This window comes from Bombyx mandarina, chromosome 19 (assembly GCF_030267445.1).
Source record: "Bombyx mandarina strain Sakado chromosome 19, ASM3026744v2".
NCBI classification, from domain to species: domain Eukaryota; kingdom Metazoa; phylum Arthropoda; class Insecta; order Lepidoptera; family Bombycidae; genus Bombyx; species Bombyx mandarina.
In genome coordinates, this window is record NC_143225.1 from 12,025,353 (window position 1) to 12,036,593 (window position 11,241).

Sequence of the window (11,241 nt, forward strand, 5' to 3'; positions counted from 1 at the left end):
AGCCATCAAACAGACTAGGTATATTCTGTGAATGTTTAATTTTATGTGCAATTTTTTTCTTCAAAATACAATAACATTGTTCCATTGTCATCGATAACCTACATGGTCTCTGGCCATTGTCCTTTATTAATTTATTTGTGATAATAAGTCCCAATAAAAGAATTACTATGAACAAGAAAACATTTCATAATGTACTATTAAATAATATGACGTAACAATTTAGGGGCTAATGAACCTCGTTCATGCTGACGTTATTTCAATCGACGCAGACACTTGCACAGACGCTTGCACTTATAAAGTTCTTTTGGGATGGGAGAATAGCTGTTAGCCCGAATGCCTTTCCAACTTCATTAGGAGGGGTTGGCGAGCACAGGCTCGGCCAGGAGGGTTGGCGTTTGCTAACAGCGGCCCGTGTGCCTCCGAAGGAGACCTTACACCTCAAGGGCAGCTAATTTACGAATCTACTACTGGATCAGAATCGTGACCTGCTGAGAATTTCTTCGGCAAATACCGTGACCTGCCTGATCCCAGCGCTATAACTAAATGCGTACAACAATAATGTGAATGGATCATGTCGGTACATTAGGACTTGTCTAGGGCACTGGCGGTGACTGGCTTCTCAGTAGGTCGGATAAGGAGTAGATAGCGTCAGCCACAATAGGGGAGTTATCGCATCGTACAACTGCCTCGAAGTCCCGTTCTGACGCTGACTATAGTTTTTTGTCCTGATAGATTCGAGACTCAGATCGTCGAAAAGCTTTCCGTTTCTCATGGCATTCCATCTTGTATGTTGCGTAAACTGGGACTGAAACGATTGAAGGGAAGACCACGTACGTGCTGGCAGTATGAGCAAAGTCCATATTCGCATAGGTCATAACACAGCGGATTCATGTATATAAAGTTATACTTTCACTTCAGGAAAGGCGACAAAATAAAAAGATTTATAGCCAAGTAGCCGCCTGCGCCAAAAGACTCTTTGCAAGCCTCGTTTGAAGAAGGCGATGTCAGCTTGGCAAAAAGGCGAGAGAGTCCATTCGGAAACTGAATGAACGCGGGTAATATCATCTTCAATAATAGGACAGATTATGTGCATATAGACATCTACAACGCCAATCTACGTAACTGTGCCACCCACCTTGAGATATAAGTTCTCTAAGGTCTCAAGTATAATTACAACGGTTGTCTTCAAACCGACACGCATTATTGTTTCACGGCCGAAATAAGCAAGGTGGTGGTACCTACCCGTGCGGACTCACAAGAGGTCCTACCACCAGTAATTACGCAAATTATAATTTTGCTGGTTTGATTTTTAATACACGATGTTATTCCGTCACCGTGGAGGTCAATCGTGAACATTTGCTAAGTACGTATTTCATTAGAAAAATTGGCACCCGTCTGCAGGATTCGAACACCGGTGCATCGCGAGATACGAATGCACCGGACGTCTTATCCTTTAGGCCCCCACGACTTCAAATAAGACGACTTCAAGTAGGAACACCAATAGCCATTAACATGTACATACAAGGAATGCTTATTATAAACATAGACAGCGACTTGGTTGTTCTTGGGAGCGACTGCTGCGGCATTAATGAAGTCCTCGAGTGACAGTTACCCTGAGTAATCCCATGGAGTTGATCACCATATGGAATCCATCAGGTGGACCGTATGTTCATCTACCTACAAAGGCCATGAGAAACAACATAAATAATATATTGTGAATATTTTTATTTCCATAACATTTAATACTGTGTACATAAAGAGCCATAAAATGACATATTTTATAAAAAAACAACACAGCTTAGTTATCATATTCTTTCTGTTAATTGTATCGAACGATAATTCTATGTTATATTGTACGCTTACGACTATAAGGCCAGAAGTGAGACCCATAAAGTAAGTAACATTAAAAAAAACGCATTAAACTGAGATTACATAATAAAAACTAGATACTGTAAAATTAAACTGGACTTATTAGAAATGAGTCTTACAGCTTCGCCCTTTCTGTTTCCTCCACAAGAGAACGCATCACGTATCTGCGCAGATAATACGTCTGCTCCTTAACAGCCTCCAGGATCTTCTGGTTCGACACAAGTAGACGGTCATCGCTCATCATCGGACTGCTGTAGATTTGACTTAGGACCTCAGTTTTTTCGATACACGGAATGCCTTCTATAGAGTGGCTTGAAATTGTTGGCGTCAACACGACAGGGTGCATCTTCAGGAAGCCGTTATTAAAATTCTGCAACACACCGCTAAGCCACTCACAAGACAATCTATTTCCTTCGATATTCACTCGCAGGTCAGGTTTGTGGCCAAACCAACTCTTATAGTCCAAATTATGCATCCAGTTGTTCCTGAGAGAAAGAACAACCAAACTTTTAAGGTCCATCAGCCATTCAGAATTGAAGTACCCAAATTTGTTGTAAGACAAATCAAGGTTGAGAAGCGCTGATAATCCATGAAATGCTCCATGCTCAATCTTGGTCAGTTGATTGTGTGACAGACGTAGAGTCTTCAGATGACCGGCACGATAAAAAGATGATGGTCCAATTCTAATGATCATGTTAAAGCTGATATCTAAATAATTGAGACTGACGGGAATACGTAAAGATGTGTCATTAAGCTCGCGTATCTTGTTATGACTGAGATCCAAATTTTTCAGATCGTTCTGATGAATCAATTCGATTAGCTTAGCATCTGATATATTATTGGAGTGTAATCTCAAAATCATCAAACGGGCTCCTTCACCATATGGTATCCTCAATTGCGTCAAGCCGTTGTTTGACAAGTCCAGAACACCTCCAGCGGGATGGAATCTGGTTATACGTAAATTCTCAACGCTGTCTATATCATTAAACGTCATGTTCAGAATTCTAAGGCTAAAGTAATTCTTAAAAGCTGTTTCTGGTATTTCGTAAAGTTTGTTGTGAGAGAGATCCAAATTCTCAAGGTTTCCCATTGCCGAGAAGCTCTTGTAATATAATTGGAAAATATGGTTTCCGCTTAGGTTCAGTTTCTTTACGAATTGGAGATCGTCAGCGTTTACACTAAAGTCAGTAATTTGGTTCCGGGATAGATCCAATGAGATCATTTTCAAAAGAGAATGGAACGCATTGTAAGCTATTTCTGTTATTTCATTGTTCGACAAATCTAATTCGGTCAGCACATCCACGCTGTAACGTCTCAAGTCACGGACGTTTCTAGCAGATATTTCCATTGATGCATTCGGTAATGATGCTATGCGGTTTTCGGACAGTATGATTTTACAAATGGAATGGCCCCCCATGTGTTTCCAGTGCCTCGAGAACATGACTGAGTTGATTTTTTCGAGTTGATTCCTCGACACGTCGAACGTTTCCAGGTGTATTATGATTTTAAGTGATTCTACGTCGATATGCTGTATTTGGTTTCCCCTTAAATATAGGTGCTTCAGATTTTGAAGGTTATTAACTGCACCGTTTAGGTTTTTGATGGAATTATTGTTCAGTCTTAGTGTTTCGAGACTGGATAGATTGGCGAATGGCTCTTCGTTCAGGTTTGAAATGCGATTGTATGAGAGATCCAGTTCGACGAGAGATGACAGTTCGTCAAAAGCATCTTGGGGCAGTTCTTCTATATTGTTGTTGGCGAGTACTAATTTGTTGAGTTTGTATGGTCGCGTTTCAAAACGAAATAGTTCTTCGAGATCGCTTATCCTGTTATGAGATAAATCAATGGTTTCTAATTTGCCGAGGTAGTAAAAAGGTGAGCCAGCTATTCTCTCAATTTGATTATTTGTCAAATTCAAATCCTGTAGCCTATATGTATATTGCAATAATGTCAAATTCGTTTTCGGCATTTGCCCTGTAATTTTTAAAGAAGTAATGAAACCCAAGAGTCTAGTTTCTGGGTCTTCTGGATAGTAATCTTCGGCGACATTTTTAAGCGTTACGGTAACAGTGACGGGGAAGTTGGCTGCCTCTAGACATTCATTGGGGAGGCGTATTCCTCTGACGTTGGTAGTACACTCGATTTTGAAGGCGCACTGTCCTAAGCTGTGGATGTTCTCACGAGGGCAGTTGCAGGCTACCAATACCAGGCTGGTCAGGAAAACCAAAAGTTGATAACCTGGAAATTGCCATTGTTTTACTATTAAAGATCGTGTAATAAAAATCAAACCCGCAAAATTATAGTTTGCGTAATTACTGGTGGAAGGACATCTTGTGAGTTCGCAAGGGCAGGTACCACCGCCCTGCCTATTTCTGCCGTGAAGCAGTAATGCGTTTTGGTTTGAAGGGCGGGGCAGCCGTAATACTGTGTAAAGTGAGACCTTACAGCTCATGTCTCAAAGGTGGGTGGCGGCATTTACGTTGTAGATATCTAGATCTCCGGTAACCGCTTAACACCTGGTGGACTGTCCACGCATCTTAGCAATAAAAAAATTAAAAAAAAATGTTTAATAAGCTTAAGTCCGAAAAATTTTATACAATTTTGAGAGACATTACGGGATTGTAGTATAAGAAAAAAAGCTCTCTTCAATGATAGACTTGGGAATACTTGGTTTTTAAAGGTTGATGCCAATTTTTAGAAGGTATCGTGTCTTTCTAATTTTTATAATGAAATATGTTCTTAATGCATGTTCACGAACTATGTCCATAATGAAGGACACCATCGTGTGATAGAAATAAAACCAGTAAAAATTTTTATTCGTATAATTACGGACAGTAAGGTATTGTAAGTCGCTACGCACCTCCCTATTTCGCTAGAAAGCAGAAATGCGTTTGTTTCAAGGGCCTTTGTTTATTTCGGACCCAAGTCAGTAGTCACACCGCCCAAGAAGTTTCCGAACCTAAAGGGCCCGACAGCGAATGCAATTGAAACTTGATCTAGTCTCTCAGAATGGTTGTAGTATTGTCCAAAATGTTCAGTATCGATCATTTCACTTCGCACAAGAGGCACGCGTTGTATCGTGCCACGAGAACTCATTGGTACCTCAGTGGTGGACTTACCTTAAGCTAGGCCTAGGCCTTAATCACTAAGGTATTAGGAGTGACCATTCAGCGCTATGTCTGCTTGGCAACAATGGGATAGAAACAACTACTGAGCAATAAAAATGATTCGGGGCATGGCGAAAATTTCCCGAATTGTCACCCTAAATTAGCAGAAATTAAACAGTGACTGCTACTAAACGGTCTATGGCGGACAATATCTCCAATATCTGTCATACTTTACATCTACTTTTCAATTGCTTTTAGTGTTAATATTTTTGTCTTTAATATTTTAAAGTTCTTAACTCAATTCCCGGCCTTCGACCTAAGGTAGAACTATAGTTTGACCAGTATACACAATTACTACACTAATACTAGTTATAATATCTGTTGTAAAGAATTACTTTTGAATTTAATTATAAATAAATGTTTTTTGTTACCTTTCGCCATCTTTGCACCGTGCGCTCGGAACGAAACCCTGTAAACAAAGCCAAGGTATGTAAGAGAAAGAGAGAGAGAGAGAAAGAGAGTTTTCTTCCCGGTTTGATTTTATTTTACGAAGTTATTCTTTCATCGCGAGAGGCTTTCGTGTCCAAATGAGAATTCGTATTTACTATTTACTTAGAAAGATCTTCCTTATGAGAGGATTAGAGCTTTTTATTTATTAGTTAGAGTTTTTATTTGGCTTTCATAGAAGCTTAACTATTTATGAGTGGTCGTTGTTGCTCATGGACATGTTATAGCCCGTGGAAAGCACTTTGAAAGGGTATGAATTCCAGTGCCAGATAAGCACAGCGTTCTAATATAAACTCTACTTCACTCTACTGGTGGTGTGATTATTTTGTTTTTTATATTGCCTTTGTAGGCAGACGAGCATACGGCTCACCTGATGATAAGTGGTCCCCGTTGCTCATGGACGTCAGCAATATCAGGAGAATAGCCAAACCGCTGCCTACCATTAAGTACTCTCCGCAAGCCTCGTTTGAAGAAGGATATGTCATAGCGCTCGGAAAACACCGTAGAGGGGAGTTCATTCCAAAATTATTGCGATATTAAAATTGAGATGAAAGGATAATCTCAAACAATACTTCTTTACTACTGACGTGACGCATTAATACAACACTGACAGTTAACTCCGGTATTGCGAGTCCAAACGGCTAGGACCCACCGTTCCACCTATATCTGCCACCAAGCAGTCACACGTTCCATTTCCAATCGTGGAGCAGCCATTACTCAATGCAGTTGAGGCTTCGATCTTATGTGTCAATGTGGGTGGTGGAATTCAAGTTCTAATGTCGGTAGGATATGTTTTCCACAATACCGTGAGCATACATCAAATGTACACATATTATGTTCCTAGTTTCACTTACAGTTTGTTGAACGTGTGAGTGCCATTGTAGTTAGTAATAATCATAATAATATTTTAATAAAGCAGTCTTGCTGGACAATGCCCGTATAGTTCGCGGGTCTCTCTCCCAATAGTCCCTAACGCTCCGGCCGATTGTTGCCCACCTCGCCGGAGTGTGTCCTGCCGTCTTCTCAGGCGAGCCAGTGTTTAATACACAAAATAATAATAATAGTAATAGTAAGAAAATTCCTGCAGCTTGAAGAAAACCAAACTTACTACAAGTAATAAAAACTAGCATATTAACTCATAGCTAGTGTATATTACTTGGCCAAAAGCCCGTATATACCGGCTCTGTCGACAGACTGAACTGAGACTGATGAGTAAATATTTTTATTTATTTAAAAAAAAATAAAAAAAATTGAGAAAAAACAAAAAAAAAAGCCCGCTAAGTTTGTTTCGCCGGTTCTTCTCAGGACTGTGGCTTTTTTTAGAACCGGTGGTAGAGTTAACATTGTTATTTATATTTTGACATTCAACAAGTGTGTCATACTGACATCTAAGTTGAAATAAACGATTTTGAATTTGAACTGGGGAATCCTATGAACATAATAATAATAATAACTCACCTGTATGAGAGGCACAACATATTCGTCGTAATTACAAAGTCCGAATGTGAGCACGGAGCTAACTTACATAATTAAATCGGCATTTCGTTTATTCGGCGAAATTGGACCCGCAGAGATATTGACTGCCATAGAATCGAGACACTTAGAACGATCAAGGATTGTGTGCGATCTTTCCGCGTAGAAGCAAAACTTGTTTTTTTTTTTGGAACGAAGTTCCTTATCGCGCGTTGTGAAAGGTGGCTAGACGGAAAAAATTCTTACGAAAAGTTGTCACGACACTTTTTAGATCCGTCATTCTGACCAAACAACGTGTAGGCGCTTATCGCGTGACATTGCTCGTATCCGATTGGTCCACGTTATAAGTACAGTTTCTCGAGATAGCTTTTCAACAATAGTAATTTAGTTCATAGTATTGTTTTTTTCTTCTTCATAATGCCGTAATTTATTATTATATCTTAAAAAAAAAATTACAATTCCTTCACTAATTAATCGAAAGGAACTTCGTTCCATCCGGGTGTCCCTTGACACCTCTGAAGTTTTTTTTTAATACTGGACGCTAAAAGACCCCATGCTTTCTGAGGAATTGTATGAAGTGAAATCGCTAAGGTAGAGCGGGCTTGTTTCAGGCCGACACGGAGGGCAACCACTAGTAGTGCTCATCATTCTCCCGCCCTTCTCCCAGTCACCTGGGGTCGGCGCAACATGTTTTCTTCTTCCATGCTCCTCTATCATATATCATTTCTTCGCTCACTCCCCTCTTACACATATCGTCTTTCACGCAATCCATCCATTCCTTCTTAGGTCTACCTCTTCCAGTAGTGCTATTATAATAATTTTTATTTTTTATTGCTTAGATGGGTGGACGAACTCACAGCCCACTTGGTGTTAAGTGGTTACTGGAGCCCATAGAAATCTAAGGCCCATAGACAATGTAAATGCGCCACCCACCTTGAGATATAAGTTCTAAGGTATCAAGTATAGTTACAACGGCTGCCCTACCCTTCAAACCGAAACGCATTACTGCTTCACGGCAGAAATAAGCAGGGTGGTGGTACCTACCCGCGCGGACTCGCAAGAGGTCCTACCACCAGTACGGCCCAACTAATGCTCAGTAGTTACCGAAGCTAATATTCATCACTACGTGAATGTCGCCACCCGTTTTGAGATATGAGTTGTAAGTCTCAATTGTATATGTAACAGCTGCCCCACCCTTCTAAGCGGAACGCATTAATGCTTCGCCGCGGAAATAAGCAGCGTAGTAATGTCTACTCACAGAGATCTCTTGCTCGCGACCAGCATCCGACTCCCCTGCGCGGTTCTTCTGGTATTTCTTCAGGTATTTTTGGACTTCATCGATTTCTACAATGCAAGCGCTCACAAAAAATTACTGCCTAATGACAATGAGGTAATTTGTATAACAATGACTGTAAGTTCTTCTGTAAGTCTTCAATGTCAAATATCCTCTGAATCTCAAATATCCTTGGTGGTAGGACCTCTTGTGAGTCCGCGCGGATAGGTACCACCACCCTGCCTATTTCTGCCGTGAAGCAGTAATGCGTTTCGGTTTGAAGGGTGGGGCAGCCGTTGTAACTATACTGAGACCCTTAGAACTTATATCTCAAGGTGGGTGGCGCATTTACGTTGTAGATGTCTATGGGCTCCAGTAACCACTTAACACCAGGTGAGCTGTGAGCTCGTCCACCCATCTAAGCAATAAAAAAAAATACATATTCCTATTTCGGAGAAGATCAGAGAGTCACAAATAGCATTGGAGAAGATTACAGTCATGTAATGCATACTGTTGATAATATCATCGCGTTGAAGTAGTCACGTTCGTCCCTACAACGAGTAATACATAGCCATTGCATTACAAGTTGAGGGAGTTCGTATAGAGTCCCTTCTTTATTTCGCCGTAAAGTCGTGTTTTATATAATTAACACCACAGTTGGAACAATATAAATTTTATTGTTGTAGCGGCATAAACAATTCTAAGTAATTACATTATATTAGTTATTTAACACATTACAAATTATTTTTACGTTTTAAGTATTTGGCGGTAAAAAGGGTCCCGTGTCACAGACTATATTCTTTTTCCCGCCTCTCGTGCGTTCCGGCTTACGCATCATAAAAAGGTGCGTTCTTAAACGCCACAAAGTCAAATGTTTTTCTTACGTACCAACCAGTTCAGGATGTAACACCCATTGTGAATCCTAAGCGCTATAGTAAGTCGTTCTTTAAACTAAATTTCAAAAGACACCTCACTCAAACACAAACATATCATGTTTTATAGTTTGCAATAACGAAATGGCTGATGTTGCAATTACATCTAAAAATAAACATCGATTTAGATGTTTTGCAAAATTACGGTACAAAGGTCGATTTATTGTTTTCGTTAATATTATAATTTACGTTTTTTTTTTTTTTTTATTGCTTAGATGGGTGGACGAGCTCACACCTCACCTGGTGTTAAGTGGTTACTGGAGCCCATAGACATCCACAACGTAAATGCGCCACCCACCTTGAGATATAAGTTCTAAGGTCTCAGTATAGTTACAACGGCGGTATGTAGTTTATTTAGACCGCGTGGTCGCCTGCACTAATATAAGGAACTGCCAACTGAAAATATCCAGTTATAATCCTTTTTTTTTGCATGGATGTGTGAGCTCACAGCCCACCTGGTGTTAAATGGTTACCGGAGCCCATAGATATCTACAACGTAAATGCCGCCACCCGCCTTGAGATATGAGTTTTAAGGTCTCAGTATAGTCACAACGGCTGCCCCACCCTTCAAGCTGAAACGCATTACTGCTTCACCTACCCGCGCGGACTCACAATAGGTCCTACCACAAGTACCTAATTACGCAAATTATAATGTTGCGGGTTTGATTTTTATAGGTATGATTTTATAAAATTACTAGCGACCCGCCCTCGCTTGGCTTCGGAAACATTATAACACACATGAAACAAAAAAAAAAAAAAAATTTTTTTTAAAAAAAGTAGCCTATGTTCATCAGGGACAATGTCGGCTTCTAATGGAAAAATAATTTTTCAAATCGGTCCAGTAGTTTCGGAGCCTATTCGAAACAAACAAACAAACAAATCTTTCCTCTTTATAATATTAGTATAGAATAGAAGTATAGATGTCATTTAGGACAACAGGCTGATATATGCGGCTATATTGCCTGTTATTAATATGTGTATACATAAAACAATATTCTACAGACAATGGTCTCGCGATTGAAATTTTTACATGTTTTTTTTTTTAATCGTACTTGCCTGGGTAGAGCGCATCATTGAATTTCGTGACTTCAAAGAAATTTTGTGTCATACTCTAGTATAGACTCTGCTAATGAAATTCGCATAACTCGCGAAAGCGTTAGAAGAGTTTAGACATCATCATGGTTAAAGGTACAAAAAAATTATTTGATTTTAAATAATCTTAAGAATTCTATAAATAAATTCGAACTTCTTTTTTATCTTACAAATTTCTTTGATCTCACTTAAAACTCATAAATTGATAGGTAACTTATTAGTAATAATATCTAAAAGTACTATTTTTTTCAAATAGAACACCATTTTGACTTTTCATACATTCAATTAATTATAAACAGCTCACGAACAAATTTCGAAACCTTCTTACTTACTAATTAGCGTTTTTATACTATCATATAACGCAGACAACAGCAATATTAATTGCGAGGGGATTCCCTAAAATTGTATGTTAATTATAATATTCAGGTAACATTATCTGGTGCTAAACGGATGTCGTTGGCGGGAATTCCCCGGAGCAGAGACTTCATTTTGTTTTTCATGTTTCTGTTCTTCTTTCAATGTTATAAAGTGAAACTCACCGTAATGTGACTATAACCTTTAGCCCTTTAAAGTCGAAGTTACATTAAAATTAAAACAATTAGGTACCGTTTTTCGATAGCAAAAAAACAAAATGGCGACTCCAATAATTGGATACTCGTTTAGCCCCCTTCAGTATCAAATGTTGTATATTACATTCAATATTAATACAATTTATAAATTTGCTATCAGCGGAAACCACAACTTTAATTACAATGTAACGTGTTTGTCATAACGCTTGAAAATTATTGGGTGGTCAGAGACTACGAAAACAAAAGCATCAATTTTTCTTATTACCCACGTAATTCGACAATTTAAGTTACGTGTCTGTCCCGGCATTGAAGAGGCCAAACAAACAAACAAAGGCGCTAAGACAGATTTATTTGTATTTATTCTATTGGTTATGGTCATATTACTGGGTCATCATCTCGCTGTTTCATTACAGCCGCTA

At 39.2% G+C, this 11,241-nt stretch overlaps 1 protein-coding gene across 1 annotated transcript; it reads right to left on the reverse strand.

Annotated features, from left to right (window-relative positions):
• Positions 1–1,712: 1,712 nt before the first annotated feature.
• LOC114253041 (uncharacterized) lies at positions 1,713–7,210 on the reverse strand. Its single transcript, XM_089735262.1, has 3 exons — positions 6,942–7,210; positions 5,408–5,445; positions 1,713–4,107 (listed from the first exon to the last, which is right to left on the reverse strand). The coding sequence occupies exons 1-3, from the start codon at positions 6,959–6,961 to the stop codon at positions 1,985–1,987; spliced, it is 2,181 nt and encodes a 726-aa protein (XP_089591388.1). The 5' UTR covers positions 6,962–7,210; the 3' UTR covers positions 1,713–1,984.
• Between the last annotated feature and the right edge of the window lie 4,031 nt (positions 7,211–11,241).

Bases quoted from the DNA above. Each gene is read 5' to 3' on its own strand.
- LOC114253041 (XM_089735262.1), bottom strand. From the start codon at position 6,961: ATGTTGTGCCTCTCATACAG. The intron at 5,446-6,941 runs GTGAGTTATTAT...CTTTGTTTACAG, and splicing joins ATGTTGTGCCTCTCATACAG to GGTTTCGTTCCGAGCGCACG. The intron at 4,108-5,407 runs GTAACAAAAAAC...GGCAATTTCCAG, and splicing joins CGGTGCAAAGATGGCGAAAG to GTTATCAACTTTTGGTTTTC.